At 36.1% G+C, this 27,695-nt stretch overlaps 1 protein-coding gene across 1 annotated transcript; it reads left to right on the top strand.

The window, feature by feature from the left end:
* The first annotated feature begins 74 nt into the window (after nt 1–74).
* On the top strand, nt 75–27,238 carry LOC109399358 (partitioning defective 6 homolog beta). Its single transcript, XM_029872242.2, has 5 exons — nt 75–680; nt 770–995; nt 22,403–22,530; nt 22,588–22,685; nt 22,746–27,238. Exons 1-5 carry the CDS (start codon nt 618–620, stop codon nt 23,173–23,175), a joined length of 945 nt encoding a protein of 314 aa, XP_029728102.2. The 5' UTR covers nt 75–617; the 3' UTR covers nt 23,176–27,238.
* Nucleotides 27,239–27,695: the final 457 nt, after the last annotated feature.

Below are 27,695 nucleotides of genomic sequence, written 5' to 3'. Positions count from 1 at the left end.
TTTTTGACAGATATGTCAAAAATTGCATTCTTTTTTCCCTCTTCCTTCTTTCGTTCGTAACGTCATAACTTGAAATCGAAACCTTCACAAGTTGAGTGTCCGTCGCCCGTAGTGAAACGTCTATTTTTTAGATTTTATCAAAAAGTACTTAATACATTTCGTTTATTTGATCTTATTTTTGCGCAACATAAGTCTTTGCAATCCGGAAAAAGTGCATGCGGTGGAGAAGTTCTTATCGTGTCATCCAAATTGTTGCTTTTTACATTCTAAATCCAGCCATGCCAAATCGCAATATCGGATAGGAAGAAAATTTTCCGACGAAAGGTAGTTTCTCTTGGCTGTCGTCGTCGCCGTTCCGCTCCTTTCATAACTTCTCCATCGCCGCGGATCGCGGAATATCTTAACAGCCTCGCAGAGTGATATCAGTGAGCAATATAGGAAGAGAAAAGTGTTCAGCGGGAAATAATAGCGACTGAACAAGGTGTGGGAAATATTGTGCACGAGTCGAAAAAAAGAAAATTGGGAAGTTGAGTGAAAAGTGCAGTGTGCGCTTGGTGCATCGCCTCTTCCGTTCCACTTTGACCGCGGCTGGATATCTGTCGATGTATTGAACAACAATGTCGAAGAATAAAATTGCGAGTTGTAAGCTCGAAAGTGATCACATCGAGATAAAGTCCAAGGTATAGACAAAAGAATCACGGTGATTTCGTTGCCTTCGGTGACTAATTTAGATTGGTATTGTTCTGTTCTGTTCTGTTTCCTGCCACAGTTTGATGCCGAATTTCGACGGTGGTCACTGAAACGGTCCGAGCAGCACAATTTCGAAGCATTCCAGTTGCTGATCGAGAGATTGCACAAACTGGACCGTTCCCAGCTGCTGGTGTCCTACATTGATCCGCGAGATAATGATTTGCTGCCCATCAACAATGACGACAACTTTGGACGAGCGTTAACCACTGCGCGGCCGCTGCTTCGCGTTATCATTCAGCGGAAAGGTAAGTTTTGTTGTCTATCTAGCAATCGACGATTATTTTGTCCTCAATCAAACACTGCACAGCGAGAACGATAATAATTATAGTCAGGCTATTATGATTGCAATGCGATAGACTCACACAGAGTCAGTGTGACAATCGTGCCTGCTTGCATATTCAAACAGTGAATCACCCCCGCTTCTTTACTGCTCGTCGTCGATGTCGATAGGAACGGCAATGTTCAAATGGGATTATGCTGGGAATCGTACTTACTCGGCAACCAGACAAACCGTTCTTTGTTTGATCGTATTTGGTCAACGCGCCTCTGATGGCTGATACAGGGGATAGACAAAATGATCGGGACAGGCAAAATTTTTACTATTCAAAAAATGTTCGACTAGCTGTAACTTTTCGAAAAGTGCATCAAATGTTCTCAAATTTTTACTGTAAGTTCATCAACTAGTTGTGTATCAGTGGTTCAAGTTTGGAAGAGATCGGACCATTCTTCACGAAGTTATAAAGATTCTTGTAAAAGGTAAAATTATCCGATGGCCAACTTTGAGCTGTTATATCTCCGGATTCAATGAACCGAATGCAATGAAATTTTGACCATTTATGACTTATACAATGAGCAACGAAAAACCATTGACTTAACTTAATATTCTTTACACGGAAGAAAATTATAACGATTAGATTATCTTTCTAATAAAACACTAAATTATCCAAAATATCAACATCGTTTCAAAATTCAAGATGCAAATTATAGTTCATTAATTTCCCTCTGATTGACTTATATATACATGTGTTTTGAAGGAAAGTAACTACATAGCCGTCATTAAATTGAAAAAGTAATGGAATGCATATTAAAAATAGACCAATTTATTAAAAATCGTAAAAAAATAAAATCGCTATAACTTTTTCTCTTGTTAAAAATGTCAAGTTACGTTAAATGTTTTCCAGAGTTTATTATATAAGTCATGAATGGACAAAATTTCATTGCAATCGGTTCATAGAATCCGGAGATACACCAGCTCAAAGTTGGCTATCGGATAATTTTACCTTTTTCAAGAATCTTTATAACTTCGTGGAGAATGGCCCGATCTTTTCTAAATTTGAACCACTGATACACAACTAGTTGATGAACTTACAGTAAAAATTTGAGAATATTCGATACACTTTTCGAAAAGTTACAGCTAGTTCAGGGTTGTTACGAGAAGGGTGGAAAAAAATCCGCGCCAAATCCGCGCGAGCCAAATTTGAATCCGCGCCAAATCCGCGCGATTCTGGAATCAAATTCGCGCCAAATCCGCGAGAGTGTGAAGATAAATTTGTGTTTTTTTTACTTTACGTTATTGAAGAAATCCATTAAACTGGAATGGACTGTATGAGTGCTTGATGAAGAATGAACTTTTGATTTGTAAATCAACGCAACTCATCTCGACTATTGTAAGCTTTTTGCTTGAAATTGAAGACATTTCTGCAAAACTTCCGATTTTTTTTTTTGCTAAAAACATCCCTTAAAAATATTTTAACCAATTTTTGATAAGAATTCGTTAGATAAAATCTCAGGAAAAACATGCCCAGAACTAGGTACTGGATTAAATGGGAAAAATATAAAAAAAAACTGGAGAAATTTAAAAGGGAACTGAAATAAATAAATATACTTCTGTAAAAAAAAAACTTTGAAATAAACAGAACGTGGAGACCTTCTTCAAGTATTTCTGAATAATTTTGGAGACAGTACTCGAATACAAATTTTTTAGAAGAATTTTTAAAACCAATTAGAGAATTTGAATTTGAGAGTATCCTCATAAAGAATTCTTATAAGAACACTTCGATTTTTTTTAGTAATGCCTATGCAATTCTTGAATGAATCTTCAGTGAGGAATTTTCTTAGGAGAATACCTGGAAAACAACCCCTACAATGAGTAATCACTGGGAAAATCCTAGAAGGACAATGTTGAAAATTTGAAAAGTTTACTTGCTGGAGTCCACTGAAACTCTTACAGGGTTTTCCTGGATTTATTAGGAGTTTCTTTAACAATTCCTGCAGTAATATATCCAGGAATGTCTGCAGAGATTCCCCAGAAATTTTCGCTAAAGTTTTCAGTAACAATTCTTGCAATGATTTATATGCCTTTTTCAAAAGTTTTCTCTAGGATTCCCCTCAACTGATTTTTCCTGAAATAAACTAGGTATTTATCTAGAAATCTCTTCTAAAAATATATAGCAGGTGACTTTTAAAATTGTACCGGTAATTCGGGCAGATTTTTTCGGAACAAGTCTTTCGGCTTCTGATGAATGGAATTCCTGGGAACAAATATTTTTTTTTTTTAGAAACTTGTGTTCTTTGACAGTTGAATTCAAATACATAACATACCCGTAATGGAAATATTGAAGGAATTGTTGCACAACTTCTTCAGAGAAATATTTTGAAGAAGTGATGAAAATCGTAAAAAAATGTTGTAAACCAAAATGAAAACTTGCTCTAAATTCTTCACTAGCACATAGCGCCTTCTCAAGCACATTCGTCCGCTCCAAAATCCGCCCAAAGAAAAACGAGAAAACAGAAACCAGTCTAAAAGTTCCGCTTGCTTTGTGTTTTTTTTTTGTTCGGACTAAACAATAAGACCATCGGTCATACAAAATGCCCAAGTTTGACGATATGGTAATGGTACTCGGTTTTTAGTGAGCCGATTTGACTGAAATTTTGGTAACCGACATTAATTTACGGGAAATTTGAATTGTATTGAATTGATTGAGTTCTGTTCTGTTCACTACTTTAAAGTTACAGACGGTGCGACAAAACACTAACTCCAGACTTTTATGATAATTATTTGTGGTCAGTTCAATAAAAATGTCTCCAAGTTTAAATGGCATCCTTAATTATAGAATAGTATATCAATCATCGAACATCAGATACTCTGATACATATATCCTTTGGTAAAGGCAACCTGAAAGTGGTCCTATTGTTTTGTCGTTTCGTATATCTGTAACTTTGGAAGTAGTGAACAGTACTCAATCAATTCAATACAATTCAAATTCCCCATAAATCCATGTTGGTTGCCAAAATTTCAGCCAAATCGGCTCACTAAAAACCGAGTACCATATCGTCAAACTTGGCCATTTTGTATAAAAAATGACAGGTGGTCGTATTGTGCTGTAAGATACTGTATATATAAATGCAATGGCATAGGTAGGACCACGCATAATTCGTGAACGAAACGTCCGATTCGTCGGCTTTGTGACTTGGACTTGAAACGTTGAAAAACGCAAAGTTTGCCGGAGACAGCTAGTTTAACATATTTTTGAAATACCGTGGAGGACCCATATTCTGCGCATCTAAGACTTTTTCAATTTCAATCAGCTGTAACAAATTCCAAATCGAACCGATTTCGCTGAATTTTTGACTGCACATAGTTATTAGCTTTGTAAATGAGAGAAAAATATAATTCTTATACAAAACACTCAATTTATATGTAAAATCATGAAAATTCTAAAATGTGTCTCTGTTCCTAATTCTGCGCACCCTTTTTTGGAATGTTCCTTATTCTGCGCACTAATGTTCCTAATTCTGCGCACATGGGAAAAACTCTAAAAAGATAACATATTGTAATGAGAACATGATTCATAGATTAAATTCAATTGAATTCTACATTTTCAACTTTTATACGACATTACGACCATATTGGAACTTTGCATGTCCTCAACATTGATACTACCTACTTTGATTACTAAGCAAAGGGAATTTTAATCATAATACACAAAAGGATTTTGTAGCATTATCGAATACTACTACGTAAAGCTTTTTACTTATTCGCATACGCACATTTTAGTAAAATTTACTGTCAGGCAATATAAACTTTTTCGCCATGACAAGGTGGCACAATCTTTGTTTGCAAACTGAGACTTCTTTCTTGTCTAACTCCAGGGTTTCCACTGTTTAAGAAAATTGAGCATGATCATGAGCTTTGCAAAATTCCATGTAAACTCACATCATATATCGCATTTGACGAATGCTTGCATGAATCCATAAAATTTCCCCCGAGGTTGATAGCAAATGTTTAAAACAAGTGGTTAGTCCGGTCGAACTATCAGATCAAAAATTCAAAAATCGTAAATTAGCCTTCAAAGCTCATAAACCAACTTGTTGAGCCGTAATTACATTCACCGGATTGCTAGAAACATAGAATATCCTAGTTATAACTATGGTGGCATTTATATGATGTTTGTTTATTAATTATATGTTCCAAACTTAGTGTTGAAATGTCTGCGCAGAATTAGGACCACCATTTATTACTGGTTCCTAATTCTGCGCACCTAAGAAGAACAAGAAGATTTAAAAAAATAAGAAGAAAACTCAATTGTTTTTTGCCGATTCTGATTCCTCGAAGACAGCAGTGCAGGATGCGCATGGAAAAGCAGACATTCTCTTCATTATTTAAGTCGCAAAATGCTTCAGCTCATGAAGTAACTTTTTAGCAGTTTCGCTAACGGACACAGATTTCAGGAAATTTATAGTACTTGCAACATCATTTTATTATTATTATTATTATTATCTTTATTAAAGAGGTTTTCAACTTCACAGTTGGTTCGCCTCTAAAACATCATTTTATTTTTTTTACAAAATAATGATCGTTGGTTTGAAATTTTTTTCTTCACAAACTTTTTCATTACTATTGAAGCAATATTCAAAAAATATATTTGAAGCTAATATTGAACTAGCGTCCGTGATTTTGTGGTATATTCGAGAAAGTGCGCCGAATTAGGGACTGCGCAGAATTAGGGCCGGTCACGGTATATCGACTACCTACTACTATATCCAAACCTGGCCATTTAAACAAACACATATCATAATTTTATTATCAAGTGTCGATAATCTTTCAATTATATCGCTATACATACACACTACAAAAATCAATTCCGCGCCAAATCCGCGCGAGGGCCAAATTCCATGGGTAAATCCGCGCCAAATCCGCGAAATCCGCGAAATTCGCGAAATCCGCGCTGTTGTAACAACCCTGCTAGTTGAACATTTTTTGAAAAGTGAAAATTTTGCCTGTCCCGATCATTTTGTCTATCCCCTGTAGATGTTGGATTATTCCATCGGTTAAATGATTACTCGTATACATATGTGTATGTAGCAACAAATTGCGAATTATTATTAGTAGATAAAGCGATAAAAGCTAAAATTAATAGATCTGTGTAGTAAAAAAGTCGTATCCTAATGCCTCTGAAGTATAAATGTATAATACTAGCATTACTAAATGAATTAGAAGACTGCCAAGCAAAATAATTGCAAGAAGAGTCGGAATGTTTGAACTCTGTTTATTTTAAAGCAGATGTTCATACAAAAATGCATGATATTGTCAAAACATTGGCTTATTACATTCAACCTGAAAAAAAAGTATAAATGAGTCTTAGATTTGAACTTTCATTCATTCAACATTCGTTTTTAACATGTTTTATTTGAAAAAAACTTCTAAATTATGAAACAAGTAGTTCATGCTAGAAATTTGAATACTTTGGGTGCAATTTCTCAAAATGTGAGGCGTTTATGGCACTCAACTAAGAACACGCTCATCACAATTTTCCCTTCTTTTATTCATAGGTTATTCTTTCTATTTATTTTAGAATATTCAATCCATGAAAACACCCTTTAAACGCATAATAGCTTTAAAACCAATCATCGAGATTGTGGTAGTAATCTGCCAAAGTTTATTGTCATTGTAAAACACATGATCCAGATAACTTAATCATTAAATCTTTAAGTATTCTTGCTTGCGAAGGAAGTCTATGAGCATAATCTTAATGTGTATTAACAGGCTTTAAAACAAAAAGTCAATGAAACTCAATTTGTTTGACAAATAGATTTGAAGCTATGCACTCTTCAGATTTTTTGTAAATCAATGGATCAATCAACACCGAAGTAGCATTTGGAATTGACATTTCTACAAAACATATTAGTAGATAGACTGCCGACAATATTTTGAAAGAACAGTATATGATGAAAGAAGGGAGAATCTTTGATGAAGATTTCTACTATAACACCTATAGATACTAGAACAGTTGGTCATAAAAACAAAAAAAAATGACAGCAGTCAGATTACTAATGATTAATTGAGCAGCTTAAGGCCGGACGGGACAGTGGTTGAATTATTGGCTAGAAATTTGATCGTTCATTTGCTCACTTGCAGTGCACAATCGACTAAAATTTCAGCTACGTCAGTGCAGTGGAAATTGATATTTGCATCTTCAAAATTGCGAGGAAAATTATTAGAAAGAGAGGGAAGATAGGAAAAAAGTACACGTTGTCCCGTACGGCCTTAACTTGAAAGAACAGCGTATGTTTGGAAGAAGGAAAATTTTGTTAAATGAAAGGTTATCAATCGAGTCAAAAAGATAGTGCTGGATCTTTTGGCAGAAGTATGGCCGAAGTACGTTAGGTTGCAGTTCATTAGGCCGAAAGTATCATTACGCCGGACGGGCATCAGTCCGGTTGAATTGAAAGCCATGAAAAAAAAACCAGTTTGATCATATAACCCAATACTCAAAAGAATAGCCGATTTCTCAAAGAAGGTAAATCTGTCATGGGACAGTCAGTGGTTTAATAAATTACTACCGTCAATAAGCTATGAAATATTACAACTAAAACAACTGCGTGTTTTCAAAAGAAGCTAAATTTTCAGATGGAATGTTGGCAGAGTGATCAATCAATCATCAGTACTTCAGTAACAGTATAACATCAACATCAAGAAATCATCTATGTGAGAAATGGGAAAAGGAGAAAAGAATATTGTAAAATTATGGAAGTACATCCCAGTATCCATAGAATGCTCTAGATTTGAGGAATGTATAGATAAACTCAAGGGACTCAAACATCTTCTAGGACTTCGAAAACAAATTTTACCATAGTTTATGAAGAAAATTAGGAAGACTGCCATTAGGCCCTTTCGGCTTAACGTACTTCAGTTTGACGTACTTTGGCTAAGCGTACTTCGTCCTAAAGACCGGATCCTCCTAGTTGTGCTTTGGGTAAAAGTTAAATGGCATATGCATCTAATCTTTTCGGGGAAACGGTACATTCAGGGAAACATTTTTCGGGGAAATGGTACATTCAGGGAAAAAACTTTCGGGGAAACTTCATTGACCAATCCAAATTCCTGTGTGGTAGTGGTTTGTGTTCAGATTTTCCGTGTTAATCTATCTGTAAGAACTTTGTAAACATCTTTTGTTCTCACGTATATGGATAGGCTTGCAGTAGGTTTCGTGAGACATTTTTTGGACAACTCAATTTGGGGAACAGGTTTTCGGAGAAATGTCGTACAATCTGTTCGAAATGATCACTTACCACACAATGTTCGTGGTCATTAGGCCTAGGATGTTAACCGACTAGTTATTATTATTATTATTATTTATTTAACTCAAAATTTGAAAAGAGGGAAAAGCCCCTTTGAGTGATTTCCTCAATTCCGAAATCTTTCTCAAAAAGACACAAAACCTCTTTTTTCTTTTCAAAAAACATTATAATAATAACTTAAAACTAAAGGCTCACACGGCAGTGAACCATAGCAGAGCCGAAATCTTGATGGAGGACAACAAGCCAAATCGTTTAACGAGTATATATCCAGAAATCCAAGGGAGAATCATGTGCAAGGAGGGTCATCCGAAGTGAATCTTCACAGCTGAAAAAAAAATACCAAAACAAAAAGAACAGTATCATACAAAATAAGAAATCGCATTAAGGAATTTAAATAAATGTTTTAGCAAAAAATCATTCTTTAGGCCCAAAATATCCCGTATAGATACAGGAATAGAAAAACCTGTAGCGACCAAACTGTCAAATAATATCTTTCTCGGTGCAATAAACCGAGAACAATTGATAATAATATGATCAATGTCTTCATACGATACACCACATTCACATAAATTTGAATCGTTAATGTTGATGCGATATAAATGACTATTGCAAATATAATGATTGGACATCAATCTGGAAAAAGTACAGATGAAATTTCTACTCCCAGATAAATTTTTAAACCAAGGGAATTCACTTGATTCACTTCACTGATTCACTTCACTGATTCACTTTAGGACATATGGAATGACACCATCGTCCCTTGTCATTAGAATTCCAATTCAATTGCCAACTATTAAGGGAATGATTTTTTATTTCGGGAAAATATTCAGAAGGAAATATGTCACGATTGAAAATTACACCACGGGTAACACCTAATTTTGCTAATGAATCCGCTTGTTCATTACCATGTATATTACAATGTGCAGGAACCCAAACAAATTTTATGATATATCCTTTTGAATGTAAATCAAATAAAACTTTTTTCAACATCAACATAAGGTGATGTGTAGGGACAATGGAAATTCGCGATTTCGCGGAAGCCGCGAAATCCGCGAAATTGGGCTATGGCCACGAAATTTGAGAAATTACGCGAATTGCCGTGAAATTCGGTAAAATTGTAAAATTACCCTGCAAATTTCGATCAATTATAAATATTTTAGCATAAATTGACTGCTAACTGTAGACAGTCTGTAAAGTTAGTTACGAGTTTATGACATATTATACAGTATGCTTGGTTATACTTTTTATCAAATTTGTTGCTTTTTTGGGGGAATTCTTGATTACGCCTCACAAAACAAAGTAAGTCATTCATATGACATGCAAATTTGGAGTTTTTTTCAACAAAACGGTCAAACATATGAGACCGCGAAATTGCCGCGAAATTCACAATAGTAGTCCGCGAAATTTAGAAAATTTTGCCGCGAATTTCCATTGTCCCTAGTGATGTGATTTGAAATTCAAATTGATGGTATTTAAAGCATGAAGGCTACTAAAACTATCAGAACATATAATATACAAATTTGGAGGACAATTTTTAATCATGCTACAAGCAAAGTACAAAGCAGTTAATTCTGCTATGAAAATAGAACATGGAGACTGTAATTTATAAAAATGAGCTGAGAAATAATTGTATACTCCAAAACCTGCGATACTATCAATTAATGAGCCATTTGTGAAATAAAATTGCCCCGGGTTAATTCCATGAAATTTTCGCTCAAATAAAAATTTTGCAAAATTAGAATGCTCAAATTTCGGTATTTGTTTTAATTCATGGAATAAAGACAAATCAATTAATGGCACATATGTGTGGATATTTAAATTGTAGTCATAAAAATCATTTGAATGTAGACGCAACATGTTAAGATTTGAGCAATGAACAAAAGAATCCAAGATTTTGCTTGAAGGATTAATTTGAAATAATGATTCCAAAATGTTTATGATTTGGTGATTATTTGCATAACAATTTACTAAAAATTTACAGTTTAATTCTTGAAAACGAATTTTGAGAGGAATAACACCAGCAAGGACTTCAATGGATTGCGTGTGAGTTGAATTCATTAATTTTAAACAGATCCGCAAACAACGATATTGTATTTTTTCAAGTTTGCTAAAGTAAGTTTGTAATCAGGCCCTGGGCTTTGGATCAATATTGTCTAGGGAAGAGTGTCTTCTGAAGGCCCTCTTGTTTCACTTGTTGCTAGTGTTGTTAAACCATATTTCTTTATTACTTTATTGTTATTTTTTCTGATATAACAACATTAGATTAATGGGTGCGACCGGAGTGACCATCAAAACCATTTATGTCCCAGGATAATTCGATCCAATAGCCAACGGCTTCCTCAATGGCCGACTGGGTGCGTGCTTTGGGTGGCGGATTTAAGCAAAGGAAGGGGAATCATACTTTGATTGACTTCATCGGATAAAGTGCCATCCGATAAGCGTTCTTGTATGAATCACCTTCCATCGTCTCGCAGTCAAAATTGAATTTAATAAAGCGATTAAATGTTAAAAAACTTAAATACTAAATCAATTGTATTACAGATTTGTCCTCATTTCAACTCTAGACATTATTTTCATTACTGTATTAGTTTCAATATTTAGTTATAAAGTTTGAGAAAGAGTATAGCTATATGACTGCGAGACGACGTGGACCACATTGAGGAAATAATTAGTCGATATAGGGTAGTTAGACCATTAGGGAGGGGCCTCTATTTTGGGCATTTTTCTGCTGTTGCTCGACCGGTTGGACTGGTTGACTGTATTTCTTTTGCGCGATGAGATACTTGCATTATCTACCCGAGCACAAGAATTTGGGTCAGTTGGTTCGATGTTGATTGGGTTGTGCCAGGGGAATGCCTGAGATGGTTGCCACTGCCCAGATAGTTCGGCTTCCTAATCAAATGTTGAAATTTTTAAAGGCCCAGCTATGCTGCAAATACAAAATATTTTATTTTCTTGCAAATTAAATATTATTAAAAAATACATTAAATTATGATTGATATTCGTGGCGATTTTTTTTTCCTGTTTGATCACATACACACTAATACTAAAACAGTTACTGCTATTATTCATAAACATAAACACTAAACACATAATAATTACTAATCCATTTTTCCTTCTTTGTTTTTTCTCTATAAAATTTTGCATGGTTCGAATCCTTGCGGAACATGAACGGTGCATGAGCACAAGCTTTTTCAGATTAACATATGGAAGATCTTCGAAAGACAACCAGAAGCTAACAAACACAGTCTATGGGGAAGTATCATCGACATATGTAAGTAAACAAATGTAAAATACTCTCCATGGAACCTGAATTCTAAGCGTGCAAAGGTAAATAACTAACATACGGCGGGAAACAATAATTTATCAGGAAACTAAGTGGATGGAAAATTATTTTTCGCAGTGTAAATGAAAATTTAACTAAAGTTACGCGTACGAATGAATAACTAGTTTTTAAGTAGTTTTCTTCTTTTCAAAAGCTCTAATTCTCTTTTTTTTTGCAAATTTGTGGAGCTTTTGCAGCCGAATAGCATTGATATTGTCAAGTCCGTACTAACTTCCGACCCGAGTTACAACACTTAATTGTGCTTATAGTTCCGAAGCTAACGCGTGATCAATAACTTAAGATGCTTTGTTGACGTCAATGCGTCTCGACACGACACCTACTTCTTTGACTAAGCTGGACAACATTACTTATGTATGACAAGGAAAATATTTCTACGTTTTTAAATGTTGGTATTATATGAAAAGTGAGGGAGTATGACGTGTTTTCCACAAGAAAAACTAGTAGTACTGACAGAACAATTCGAAGATTTAGCCTGGATCTAGGAGCAATTTCTGTTAGGTGCAAATGTTTATTAGTTATGAAGCTAATACGTTATCAATTACCCCAATTAGTCTGGACATCTTAAATAATAATCTGCAATAAATGACGCAAAAACAGTATGACCAGCAATTACTGACATAATGAACATAACTACTTGATATAACACAATAGAGTAGAGGCTACATATTTGATATGGGGCAAAACAGTAACGCTACTTAAGTTTGGGAATCTAAGGCAACTAACTGACAAATTGACAAGGACCTAACATACAGCATGGACCTTACTACAGAAACCAATCTCATACTTTCTACCGTATTTGCATTATTGTGTCTCAAGTCTAGTCCAATACCTTTCCCCAACCTATATCATTACCCTTCCGATGGTGTTCATGTGGTCCGCACGGACTATTACGGCCATTACCCCTCCTTGATCTTCGGCATTGGATTGACTTGCGCTCTTATTGCCCCACCAACTGCTGCAAAATGAAAATGAAAATGAAAGTTTGCTAAAGTAAGTTTGTACAGCACTACCAAAAGTAAAACAACCATATTCCATTACTGAACGGATAGTTGTCTTATAAAGCGTTATTAAATCAGAAGGATTTGCGCCCCACCAAGTACCTGTTATTGTTCGAAGAAAATTAATTCTCTTCGAACAAACTTTTTGGATGTATATGATATGAGTGTTCCAATTTAATTTATTATCAAACCATATTCCAAGGTATTTATATTCATCAATTTGCTCAATTTCTAAACCATTTAAATACAAATTAATACTTGTGGAAGAATGTTTTCTTGAAAAAATAATAAATTTAGTTTTTTGGACGGAAAATGAAAAACCATTTTCATATGCCCATGTATCTAAATTATCCAAAGCAAATTGCATAAAATGTCTAATAATTTCTCTATTTTTTCCACAAACTGAAATTACATTATCATCAGCAAATTGAAGCAAACAACAACCATTAGGAATAATTGAAGCAATGTCACTAGTGAATAAATTGTACAAAAATGGGCTCAAGCACGATCCCTGTGGAAGGCCAAAATAACTATGTCGAATGGTTTTAAAGGAATCATTGTAAAAAAAATGCATAATTTTGAAGGAGAATAAATTACATAAGAAATTTGAAATTAAATTTGGAATTTTCAAATTATTCATTTTATTATACAACAAATCAATAAGGACAGAATCATAGGCTCCAGAAACATCCAAAAAAGTAGAAACAACATCTTGCTTTTGATTGAATGCAAGTTGAATTTGCGATGCTAAAAGTGCAACACAATCACGGGTACCACAACCTCTTCTAAATCCATATTGTGAAGAAGAAAAAAACTTTGTTATCTTCAGCCCACAGTTCAAGCCGATTCAAAATCATTCGTTCGAAAAGTTTACGCAAACATGATAACAAACTGATAGGCCTTCTGCTATCAGCTAATGAAGGATCTCTTCCAGGTTTAAGTAAACTAATTACTTTAATAAAACGCCATTCAGAAGGAATGACATTTTGAAATAAGAAGCTATTATATATCGAAAGTAAATGAAGTTTCCCTTCTTCAGGTAAATTTTTCAAAACAATAAATTTTATATTATCAATTCCAGGAGCAGTATTCTTTGTAAGAGATAAAGCCAAATTAATTTCAGCTAAAGATAATGGACTACAAAGTTCCGGAAAATAATTATGGGATTTACTTTTGAAATTGATGGGAGGAGCTACAAAGTCTGGACATATTTTTGAAGCAAATTGATCAATCCAATTTTCCGAATATTCCAAAACAACCGGAGAAGAAGAATCATAATTCCTTAAATTGCGCGCTACAGACCACAAAGTAGATAATGATGTTTCTTTATCAAGATTTTCCACAAAATTTTTCCAATAATTTCTTTTTTTGAATTTGGTAATTCTAGTGAACTGTGCTTCAGCTTTACAATATAAAAAATAATCATTTCTAGAGCCCGAATTACGAAACCTTTTAAAAGTGTCAGATTTATTTTTCAATGCTTTTGAACACTCATCATCCCACCAAAAAGAAGGGCGTATTTTTTTAGCAGTGTGTGGAACATGTTTCTTAATTTGTGATTTACGTAAACAACTAATTAATAATTTTGAGAAATTATTGTAATTTTCAATTGGAGATTCAAAATCAACGTTATTAATTAATAACATTGACATTAAATCTGAAAATTTTGTCCAATCAACATATTTGCATAAGTCATGATCATCAGCTTTGTAAGATGATTTATTTTGAGAATTATGAATAGATATTAAAATAGGTAAATGATCACTACCATTTGGATCAGCAATAGTTTTCCAAGTGGATAACATTGATAAATTATTTGAACAAAGAGATAAATCTATGCAAGAATGTTTATTAGGAGGAACAGCAATCCTAGTAAATGAACCGTCATTTAAAATATTTAAGTTTAAATCATCAATCAAATCCATGATTAAAGAACCCCTACCATCAATTTTATCACTGCCCCAAGCAAAATTGTGTGCATTGAAATCACCTAATATGAAGAAAGGAGGGGGAACTTCATTAAGAATATATTTAATTTGTGACAAAGTAAAACTTGAATTTGGAGGAATATAAAAACAAATAATAGAAAATGTATGATTTTCTGTTTTGATGGAAACTGCAATGTATTCTATTTGATTTCCAGGTTGCACCGACAAATCTAAATATTTGAACTCAATTTTATCACGAATACCAATTAAACCCCCCCCCCCCCCCCCAAATGATAGATCCCTATCTTTACGTATTATATTAAAGTGCGGAATTCTAAAAAATTTTGAAGCCACCAACCAAGTTTCATTCAAACAAAACAAATCTATGTTATAATTAGTAAGTAATGCTTTCAATCGATCTATTTTCGGAATTATGCTACGACCAGTGCTGGGAAAATTCGCGAAGATCGTTCTGCGGAGTCCAAACTACGCAAATCACAGCTACCCATGAATACAACTGCAAAACCATCCGGTACCGTAGCCTAGTTTGTTGAAATTCATTAGCAACCGTATGTTGCTACTGTAGCTCGCTCCTGTAGGTCCCTACAGTTGTTCTAATGGGAGTTTGTGCATACTGCACATACATCGAGGTATTCAGGGACAAGACTTCGGTACAAATGGTGCTCTGCTGTGCTGACCATAATGACGGTTTGTGTTGGTCTTCGCAGAAGGAAGCGGTCAAGTTACTGGGAACGAGACAACTGGAGGAGCAATGTCTTGATAAGGTGACGAGAGGGTATCCGTTGACAGAAATCGGGGACGTGACCGCTTAAAGAACGGTAGAAACACTCCAGTACTGTGGGAATTCGTGGTTAGATCACGACTGCGCTCTTATTAGCGAATCGTATTCGCTAGTTGGCATATTCGTTTATTGGGACTACTTGCAACTGATTCAAATGCCCTATAGACACATGCAAATGATCAGAAGCACACTCATAATTGCACAAACCTGCTGTACATAAAATTAGGATCATCGATGACAGCAGTCAGACGTCAAAGTCAGTTGGGCATCGAGTTTTGAGATTCGAATGCTTTTTAATTGGCTCACCAATACCCAACTTTCGAAACGCCCCAAGTATTGAGCCCACAACGAGTGAATCTGCTTTGCACGACAAACGAATTTCAATGAAACTCATTTGGAGCCTAGTTTGGAGCTCCCGCTCTGTAGCTGCTACTGTAGCGATTTATTAGAACGCCTACTATATTGATCCAAACAAATTACTACAGCATATGAAAAGACATCGCTACAATCATCAAATTCAAGCAAACTACTGTTACCATTCCCAGCACTGGCTACGACAGTTCCATTGTAAAATGTTTATCGCGTCATTTTTTATTGAAGCCATTAGGACGAGAAGAAAGAAGAAATGAGGGGACCAAATGTGTTTAGTTTATCTAAAAGTGATGCCAAAAATGGTAAAATCAATTTAATAATTTTTTTCCAAAAATCACTTAAGCCCAAACAATTAATAATCTCTTCCAAAATGTTTAAAATTGGATTACTACTAGTATCATCCGAACTTTTATCATTATTGTTTGGAGTATCATCGGAATCAATCTTTTGAAATCCTGGGATATTTTTTGTTGAAGTAGAAGCACTAAGAGGAGGAAAATGCTTGTCAAAAGAAGTAGATGGTTGCCCAAGTAACCATGACGCTGGATATAGAGCATTATTTTCGCTTTATAGTGTATTATATGACATGCGATGTAAAGTTGTTTTGTCATATAGGTACCATTAAAGTAGGTTTAAAGCCGAAAGTGGCGCTACTATTGTTGATTTAAGGCAAGCTTTACTGTGGCGATTGCTAAAGCATATAAAATGCTTGTACCATATAGCTAATGCAATAAAATAGTATGGAATGCATACTTAAGGCATCATGTCAACAAAAGAAAAAAAGTATTTTTTCATTTTTGTGTCTATTTTTATCTTCTCATACCTGTTCCGATACTCTCACTCTGATGTTTTCTGGTCTACTTCGGGAATTGAACCTAGACTGCTGAAACTGAACCGCGATGAAACTCGGACGCGCCAACGATGTGCTACGACTACCATGTATTTTGCACCTGGAAAAATGTGCAACATAAAGTAACGTATACTCAGCTCCTGCTTTATTGAGTTGTGTTTTCAGCAGCTCTTAAAAGTTGTGCTGGGGTCTGAATGCCATCAGTTATCTTACTCTCCCAAATCCATTCGAAACAAGCGATTACAGAACCGATTGATTCCACAAACGAAGATAATATAAAGATATAAATTAGTCCGTGTTGAATTATGTTCTTATTGTTTTCATACGTGCTCACTAGCGTGGTTCAAAAAATCGTTTTTGCTCCACACCGCTTATTCGATTTGTAACCAGATTCTATGCCTTCTCCTAAAATTTGAGCTCATTTGATTGAAAATTGAGACTGCACAAGCTCTTCAAATTTTGTATGGGAATTACTATGGGAGAATGATGTTTTTCATTCAATCGATCGTAGTATTTCCCCAAATGCCCTAAAGCGTTAGTTGACCCTTGGTACTTCTAGGTTACTCTATCAGCTACAACTTTGCCGAAGACTGCATTCAAATCGCATGCCTCACTAACTAATTAACCGATTTTTATCCAGAATCGAAATCTTTACTCATGATGGTTAAACTATTCGGTGGGCATCACTGCATTTTGCAGTGAAACATAGTAGCCATGATTTCAGTGTGCTATCTTTGGCGCCATGTGCAGCAATGTTGCCTGCTGGGAAGCTGAACGATCACTGTTAAAGTTCGTCCAGTTGGATAAAAATCGATAACTAATTAAAGAGGCGTCCGTTTTGAATGTGGTCTTCGGCAAAGTTGTAGCTGATAGAGTAGCCCAGGAGTACAAAGGGTCAACTAATCCTCTAGGGCAGTTGAGGCAATGCTACGGTGGATTGAATGAAAAACATCGTTTTTTCATAGTAATTCCCATACAAACTTTGAAGGGCTTGTGCAGTCTCAATTGTCAATCAAATGAGCTCAAATTTTGGGAGAAGGCATAGAATCTGGTTACGAATCGAATAAGCGGTGTGGAGCAAAAACGATTGTTTGAACCACGCTAGTGCTCACTTCTACCATTTCTTTTATGAAATCGGGTCACTATGTTGAATAAGGAAACCAATATCTCAACCCCACATAATTTGTGTTCTCTCAGCATCTGATTGTCTTCATGCCCCAACCAGAAACCTAAAAATCCATATACAATATAAATTTTCAAACAGCAACATCTGAGCATGATAATCCAAGTTCTACGCAGCAATCTATGAAAAATTGGGTTTGTTTTTTTTTTTCTGCTGAATGGTTGTGTTTCTAAAAATGTTTTACAGATTTTTTTTCGAACTGAGGGTTTTTTTCTGTTTACAACGATGAAAGCATTAGTAAAGGCATATATGAAGTAATAAATCCTTGCATTATTGATTGCCATAAAGCTTTTAACATTGTAATGCAATGAAGCATTAAACAACGTCCCTATAGAACTATACCGAACTGTCAAAATCCCATAATGCTTCAATGCTTTCATAATGTAGAGTAAACGCTTCATTACTTGACAGGTGTAGAATAAAAGTTATCTCGCATTAGCTAAACTATAATACGATTGAAATAATGTTATGATATAATGCTTGTGGTTACTTGGGTGGGGTTCTGAAATATGAACTGAATTATTAGATGATTTATTAAAAGTACGTTTCCTTTTGTTTGGAGGTTTATAAACATAACCGTTTGAGTTTTGATTTGATTCAGCACCATCATCATCCGGTAAGATTTCGAAAACATTGGGAGCAGAAACATCATCCGTATTTTTAATAACTTGAGCATATGATAAAAGGTTTTTGTTTCTAATTTTTTGATTGAATTTAGTTTGATTTTCCATATAAACGGTACATTCTTTCAAAGAACTGGGCTTTTGTTTACAATAAATGCACAAATCAGATTTAATACCACAATCAGAGGACGAATGAAATTCTCCACATTTGGAACATTTTTGTTTATTGGAGCAAAAACTAGAAGTATGTCCAAATAAAAGGCAACGATCGCAATGCATGAGCTTCGGATAAAAAAGTCTCACACTGAAGATAACTTCATCAATTTTTACGTAATCCGGAAGAACAGAACCGGAGAAAGTTATTTTAATGCAATCTGAATGGGTGTATTTTGTATTATTGCCAACAAAAGTTAATTTTGACAAACGGACACAATCCAAAACCTGGACAGAAGAAATGGATTTGTTTTTGAAAAATCCTACACCACGAGCAACAACATCCTGACAGTCCAAAGATTCATCGTATATTATACCATTTATCTCGCATGATTCGCATGGAGCGTACACACGATAAGAATTGATGAAAAGTTTGGATTCCAGAAGAGCGTTCGCTTCTTCTCGGGATCCAAAAAATACCCGCAATTTATCTAAAGAAACTTTCTTAATTTCCTTAACAGTTTTGTATTTTTTATAAATCTCCGAAGAAATTAATAAAACATTGATAGGTTTCTCTTTTTTACGAAAATATATTACAAACGGGCCAGAAAAACTAGATGGATAAATCTTTACGCGAAATGGTTTGGTCAATGATGAGGTTTCAACTAATTCAACATTTTCTTTTGAACCCCCTTCACCCTCATCAGTTTCCATTATGGAAACTTAAAAGTAAAAAGGTTCACGAAAACTATAAATTGAACTGAATAAGGAAATAAATGATAAATTATACTCAAGTGTCTTGAATTGGAACAGCAACGAAAAATTGAACAGCAACTCTTGAAAAATTTCCTAAAAGGAAATTCACCACGCAAATCCACCCAAAAACGTCGAACGGGAAACGGGAACTTGGAAACGGGAAACAACAACTTGAAACGGGAGCTTGAACAACAACGACAAACGTGAACTTGAGCAACAACGGGAACCGGCTCCAACAGCAACTTCACAGGAACAACGAAACACAGCTAACAAAACGTCACACAACAAGCCAAGCAACGGAAACTTGAATTCTCCAGCAAAGAAATCCACCACGTAAATCCGCCAAATCGCAAAATCCTCGGAAAATTTTCGTCTCTGGAAAAGAAAAAAAATGACAAGTAGAAAAACCGTCTAACCTGGTCAAGGCCTACTTACCGAGTAAGTGAACCGACTAGTTAATCGACCATGATTTTAATCGACTAGTTGACCGATCATAAATTGACAATTCTTTAAGTCAATTTGGTTCTAGAAAAAACGGGCAGCAATGGAAAGGAATCATAACACCATTCTTTATTAACCCGGGAGCGATCGCGCTGTATACTGAGTACACGCACCACGAAAAAAGCTCGTTTGTTGTCCACGGCGTGCGCGTGGTGTCGCGTAGGGTGGCCGAAAACGCGACTGCTCGAGGGTTAAGTAGTGTTTCAGCAGGTTTGAGGAGCAATAGAACTTGAGGAACTGCCTATAAAATAAAATGGGTCTTTCGGGGAAATGTGCCATTCGGGGAAACGGCATTCGGGGAACCAGCGTTCGGGAAAACGACATTCGGGGAAAAGTAGCACAACCATTTCGTATATATATGAACAATGTTTTTTTAATATTTTTTTACATTTTTCGTGTTCTTCATAAAGTTACTTGTCTAGCAAAAACACATATTTCTGTTGAGCATTACGAAAACAAACATATTATTAACAATTCTGTGGCTCCATGGTCGTGTGGCTAGAGTCACCAAGCTCTTAGTCGCATCGTGCTGAGGAGCGCGGGTTCGATTCCCGCCGCAGCTGTCAGGAAAAGTTTTCGGCTGTGCCACTGGGCGTTGCATGCTAGTCCGTTGTCTAGTGTCGTGCTTCCTTCAAAGAGCGAAAAGCTCACTGGAAGCATTGAACGTGTACGTATCTTTCTTAGGTTTACCTTGAGCTAAGGGGCTGTCCATAAACCACGTGGTCTTTTTTTGGGACTTTTCAACCACCGCCCCCCCCCCCGCGTGGTCATTAGTTCATACAAAAATTTTTATTTGTCCATACAAAATGGTCATTGGCCGAAGCCCCCACCCCCCCCCCCCTCATGACCACGTGGTTTATGGACAGCCCCTAACATTGAGACAAACGCAAACAAAAAGACCAGTAGGTTTTACACCCATTTGAAAAACGACTACATGCTGTTCTACTCAAACGGGCTTTTCCCTGCTCCAAATGAAGAAATAAAGAAACGCTTCGAACTAGGAAAATACTATCTAGTTACCGTAAATTGGGGTGTAGTTGATCAGTGGGGTGAACCTGATCAATCGATTACCCGCGGATATCGACTTTCAAGGAAGCAACTTTTATATTTTAACCATTCGCAATGCAATGACGTAACATTAAAATGGAATGGTAACTTCCTTGAAAGTCGATATCCGTGGGTAATTGAGTAATCAACTACACCCCAGTTTACGTTACTTTATAAATATGACTAAATTGTTTGAATCTTTTAATGTGATATTTATAATAAACAAACAGTTTTTAATAATAAAATAATAATAATAATACCCCTTGTAATACCCATACATTACCCAAGAGTGTTTTTACTTGCGTGTTTTTTTTTTATAGTCTATTTTACGAAACGACAACAGTGTTGATATTGATATTAACACTCACGGGCTTGGGCGCAACCTCCTGTCAAATTTTCATTCATGAAATGAGCGATCAGCTGATCCGAAACGTCTCGTAAAATGGCTCATTGAAAATATTATTCCACAGAGAAACAGACGTCACTCTACTCGCTTTTCATCGATTATTTTTTAACGGTTGGTTTAAATATTCGGTAGTTGGTCAATTGACCAGTCGCGGCGCTGGCATTGTTTTTGCTCCTGTTTGACGTTTGCTCACTACCGCCATGTAGTGGTGGCTTGTCCAAACACGACGCAATTAGCATTGAGCGATTACGATTTCGTGACGATGATTTTCAATATAATTGGTTCTAAGTGTCACGTCTGTTTCTCTGTGATTATTCCTTACATGGAAATGTTCAGTTAATATACCGCATTTAGTTCACTACTGGACTGCGAACTGCGACTTTATAAGTGCGAAAACGTAAATAAAAGTGTGCGATTGCATCAAATCAGGTTGATGTCTTCGGCGCACTATTTCTTCAATCTATGGAGAACAAGTCTAGATTGAGTTTAAAAAAGGGCGAAAGTAACATGAGAGAGTTCTCTTCATCGACTCTCTCTTCTGCAATTTAAAGTGAAAAGATGCAAATTCAATCGAACTTTTTTACACTTAGACGCTAGATTGCATCGCAACCTAGCGATTTATGACCAAAAAGTTTAACCATACTTGCATCTTGTCACTTTAATTTGAAGAAGAGAGGGTCAATGAAGAGAAATCTCTCATGTTACTTTCGCCCTTATTCAAACTCAATCTAGAAGTGCTCTGAAGACACCGAGTTGATTTGATGCAATCGCGCACTTTTATTAGCGTTTTCGCACTCGTGAAAACTAGTGCGATAGTCCAGTGGTGAACTAAATGCGCTATAGCTAGTTTCCACTTCGTAAGTATTAAGTATGCAAAAACATAGGACAAGTAATGGTTAAAATGATTTTGACTGCAGTGGAAAACCATGTAAAGCTCTCAGAGGCAAAAAAAAGTTCCCGATCTATTATTTCGCAAGGTGACTTGTTTTTTTTTCGCTATACTATATCAGTCCACAAAATTATTGCAGAAGGAAGCGAAAATTTCATTTAAATGCATGCCCAAGGTAACCTTTCACATAAATCTCCCATATTTGCACTTTACACAGGAGACAGCATAGAGGAAAGGACCGGCTATGGCACCATAAGGCCACGGAACCTTATTAGCAGCATCCTCGGTCAGACCCCCGTGAAATCGAAGAGTTTAGCAATTTCGAATCCGCATGATTTTCGACAAGTAAGATGCAGTGCAATGTTTAATGTTCATTTAAAGCTGACTGAATATGATTTCTAGGTGTCCGCGATCATTGATGTAGATATTGTGCCGGAAACTTGCAGAAGAGTTCGTCTGCTGAAGCATGGCAGTGATAAGCCTCTTGGATTCTACATTCGGTGAGTTGACTTCTAGTGTAGATGAATCATAAAGTATTCATACTTCTTCTTTCACTGTAGCGATGGAACATCAGTACGCGTAACGGCGAATGGACTAGAAAAGCAACCCGGCATCTTCATATCCCGCTTAGTCCCCGGCGGGCTGGCGGAAAGCACCGGTTTGCTGGCTGTGAACGATGAAGTTCTCGAGGTGAACGGTATCGAAGTGAATGGCAAAACGTTGGATCAGGTCACCGACATGATGGTTGCCAACAGTTCGAACCTTATCATCACGGTGAAACCTGCTAACCAAAGAACGTTGGCCCCTCCGAGGCGTGGTTCATTCTCGCGCAATAGTCAACTTTCCGGCGGTTCACACCAATCACACCACACGACGGGATCGGAGGAGAACGATCAAGATGATCAGGACGAAATTCGAGATCTTACCGGTGCAGCGACGCTTGAAGAGAATGCTTTAATCACGCAGAAAGACGGGGTGCTTCATTTGTAAGTTGCTCGATGAGCAGATAAGTTAAACTCAACCAGCACCACAACTTACCTTCTAGAGATGCCTTCCCACAACAGCCTCCACGAAATTGTATAATAATGCACACTATTGTGCGTCGATTGTGACTCAAATATTTAGACGTCTTTTTAGACTACATATGTGTACCAACTTATTAGATAACTGCTAACAGTATTTCAACAGTTCATTCCGTTCGTTTATATTGTCCGCATTTAGATTACGAGATAAAAGTTTATATTATCTGTTAAGAACATACAGTATATGCATTTGGGAAAAAACCCAGAATTGGAAAATAATTGTTGTTGCTTTTCTGCGTTGTGCTATTCTACTTATTCGGTATCTTGTTTAGTGTTAGAATAACTACTTCTTGCAATACTACACGGTCAACTCTGTTTTTATCCAGTTCTATTTTCTCTTTTTCTATTTGGTTTTGACGAAATAGTGTTTCTTGCAAAGTTTGTGAAGAAATCCCGAGAAATCGAGCAGTTTAAGTGTGAAAAATTCTGCTGGAATTCCGGGTTGAAGTTTTGAAAAAAAAAACCGAGAGTAGTAAATGGCTCCTAAAGGAATCCATGAAGACATCGTCCAAGGCAAATAGGTGGAATATCTGGATGAATTTTTGTTAGAATCTGTTAATAAATTCAAGCTTTTATAAATTTCTTGCGTCAAAATGGTTGGGCCAACGGGACAGCAAAATAACGCAGAATGCGACCGGAGGAACAAAGAACCACTCAGACTTGAGAACCAAACGCGACACTTAGAGAAAACAGAAAACACGTTTATTCGTATCAAACTCAGTTTTGTTATGATGAACGGAAACAGAAAATACAGTGTTGCCAATATACATAAATTAATCTCTCCATTACTTACTCAACGGGGGTGCTTCAATATACTCATCCTACTCCCACACAAATGACATATAAAATTTCTGAAAAGTTGTAGAATTATTGGATTTCCAAAAAAATCCAATCTCTGTAAAAAGCCTAGTTGAATTTTAGGAGAGATTTTCGTTCTTAAAAAAATAATAACGAGATCCGTGCCATTTTACGGCACGGGTTTACTCATATATGTCCACAATGTCCTGCGATGTTGGAAGAATATGAAAAACATAGAAAGTTCACTGCTTGGATTATTATGTTGAAAAAGAAATAATTCAACAATAATAGTAGTTTCTCGAGATTCTCCAAATAAATCGTTGCTTGCTGAGAACCACACACATTTCCTTTGGAATTTGTCTAGAACGTTTGTGGAATCTCTGGAGGATTTTTTTTATTATCACTCGATGATTTTTTTTAGCAGTTTTAGATGAGTTTTTGTAAAAGTCCTTGGAGAACAGTTACGCTCTTGTTGAATCTCTTGTGGAGTTTCTAGAAAAATCTCAAGAAGCGGGCAAATGTGGAAAAGAATTGATGAAGTACCGTCTTACCCCGTTGGTTCGACACGTTTTAATACGACACTTTTTAATTCGTACCCCGCTTATTCGACACATGTCGAATTAAAAAGTGTTCGAATGTCACAACGATGTACACTGTAAATGCAAAACAGTTTTATATCGCGCTTATACACCCACCCGCAGCAGCTCCTCTTGCAGCCGCTAATTCCGGAAGTTCTGTGTTGGTGCTATTCTACACCCAAACCGGCTGGAGACCAACCGGAATGAACTGAGGATGGCAATAATCGTAGAAAGAACGAGCTTTTCATTTGCACCACCGCAATATATGTTGCAATTATGTTTCATAACAAACCCGGAAATCAAAACAAAAACAAAAATAGAATTGCCAAAATTCAATAGAGGTAATCACGTTCAAATGTATGCGTGCCTTTTTAGTAGATGTAGTTGTGAAACTGCGAGGAAAATATTTGCACTCTTGCCCCGGACGTTAGTTTTATCATTATTTACCCGTTTTACCCAATTCGATTGGGTAATATTTGCATATGCAATCTGAATAGCCTTTCAATCGGCGTGCACTTTTGTGTGAGGAAAAATTTGCGCTAGTGTTCGTGTGTTGAAATGTCACTTATCTCTATGAGCATGATGGTGTAGGGTGACCAGTTTGTCGAATTAAAAGTTTACCCCGGTTATTCGACAACAGTCGGTGTCGTATTAGCGGGGTAATACGGTAATCGAACATTGAAGCAAACTTATTTTTTGATGCTCACCGCACTAAGACAAAGGCGCTACTGTGTTTACAATGGACCTTAACATTGCTACAGCAGTGAAGTTATGTCAAGCACACAATGCCACGGTGCCACAATTTGTTCCTTCTAAAAGCGACCCTTTTAATGATTTCACGGCTGACCGTATAAGGCTATCTGGCGCTCATCACCCTTCTCTCTCAAGCAGTCACAGAAGATAGCAATTTTTTGTTTAATATTTTCATAGGGAAACGTTTCCGTATGAAAACAAACCTATCCTCCTCGGGAGGATAGGACATCAGAGAATACAAATATGGCTGCCTTGGACCCCTACTCACGTTTTCAAGAGCACCAATCTTGAAAATTCGTAAACTAATGCGCTCGATTTGGAAAACCTGCCTCTTTTTGCGAGTCAGGAAAAACAAATGCGGTTTGGTCCGAGGCTTCGTTTGTCAGATTTGTGCCTCTAAGTTTATATGCAAAAATGCAATGAGATTTCTTGATGTTTCACCTTAAATTGGAATGGAGAGAAAATGGAACCCGGTTCTCGTTTTAACGAAGGCTATCATATGAATTGGAAACATTCAAATGATGCACTTAAATTAGAAGCGAATATTTCAGAAATAACTCCAGCTAATTCCACTAGAAGTGTTATAATTCGGTCTGGTCTGCCTGAAATTCTACGAATAAATCTATTTACAATTCGTGTAATACAGACAAGCCACGGGTGGCTGACAATTTTTGACGCTCAAAAAGAGAAAGAAAGACAATTACACCGTCTTCGGCCAGAGGCTGCACAGACAGAACATTTACTAACATTAGCCAACGGACAACACACATAATACCCAGTGGCCCAGTTGAGAATTCCAAGTGTTTCCGTTTGACGAAAGTCTAACCCCGACTAGAGCGGAAATCGAACCCACACTCTAAGGCTTACGAGACACCTAAACGACTGATGCCGCTAACCGCCACGAAGCCCCCAAAAAAATTAAAATTCATCCGATTTTCGTCGAAATCAACAGAAAAACGAAATTTAGAGCTGGAAATAAAGTGTGGTCACTCTGTCCTGTTTTATTGTATCATGATCTTATTTCTGTACTTAAAAATGATCTAAACCTCGATTGTTACGAGACTTGTACTTATTGTTTCCAAGTGTTATCTTTACGTATTTGTTACTTTCATTGTAATTCGTTATACCCTATTCCATTCGTAAAACAAAGTGCTCAATGTAATAACGCGCATCAAAATTTCGAAAACAGAAAGACAGATAAGAAGTAGATACTAGTGCCTTTAGAGTTGGACTTTGAAAAACAAAATTTTAGAACAAGAATTCAAAAGTGCACCTTCTTTTATAATTGGAAGTTTCAATTAGTAATCAAAATATGCCTTTCTATACAAAAGCGTTTAAATTACTAGATAATATACAACCTGAATATCTAAAAAAAAACAACAATAGGACATTCCAACAGCTGTGTAACAATATAAATATCGTAATGCAGATGTTTCACTTTTGTAAGACTACGCGATGAACATGATAGTTCATCGGAACAGATCGACCGATAAGACACACTCCGTGATTGGAGTGCATTCACATTGTACACACAAAATACAACTTTGGCCTTTTCATATACATACCAAAAAATCTATGAGATATGATAAATAAATCAAAGCTGGTTACGAAGAACAACAACTCACGGAAGTATTTGTTCGATCAATAAAGAACGTCCGAAAAGCAATTAAGACACAGTAAGTTTTACTTATACATTACAAAATGCGAACATGTTCACTTAACTACAAAATATATCAATTTAAAAACGATGAGCCTCCCCTGGTGGAAATAATACAGTTGTAGTAATAAGTAGTGTGTATAATGACCGTTCAAGTAAAAAATATACCTATTATTTTTATTGAATCTAAGAGATGATTATTTCCGAACGCCCTCAGTACTTATTTGAAAAAGAAAATAGAACAAATCACATCGTGGGTCATCGGAACCGCTTTCTCAGATCAAAACTTTGATTCCATTTCGGGTCCTGAGTATCTGTGCAAAATATGAGCACAATCGGTTGTGTCTACACTTTGCGCATTGCAATTGAAATTTGTATGGGAAAACCAACTTTCTTGCATATTTGCCGTAAGTTGAAAAACTTTGTCTGAAACTTTTTAACCGATAATGTAAAATGATAGCCTAGGATGTCCTAAAAAACTTTGTCGAAGACCACACAGCGATCCGATGATTGTAAAAAAAAACTTCTATTCAACAAACCGCATGCATATGTTTAAGTTATAATATGTAAAGGAATAACAAAAGCAACAAAATCATGCTGTTTTTCGGCAAGCAATGTCAACGCTAAAACTTTTTTCGCAAG

Source organism: Aedes albopictus, chromosome 3, assembly GCF_035046485.1.
Source record: "Aedes albopictus strain Foshan chromosome 3, AalbF5, whole genome shotgun sequence".
Taxonomy (NCBI): Eukaryota; Metazoa; Arthropoda; class Insecta; order Diptera; family Culicidae; genus Aedes; species Aedes albopictus.
Note: the sequence above shows the minus strand (reverse complement) of the source record. Positions and strands in the feature narration are given on the sequence as shown.

Excerpts from the sequence above, each read along its gene's own strand:
- LOC109399358 (XM_029872242.2), top strand. The coding sequence starts at position 618 with ATGTCGAAGAATAAAATTGCGAGTTGTAAGCTCGAAAGTGATCACATC. Across the intron at positions 681-769 it reads ACATCGAGATAAAGTCCAAG|TTTGATGCCGAATTTCGACG; the intron begins GTATAGACAAAA and ends TTCCTGCCACAG. Across the intron at positions 22,531-22,587 it reads ATCCGCATGATTTTCGACAA|GTGTCCGCGATCATTGATGT; the intron begins GTAAGATGCAGT and ends TATGATTTCTAG.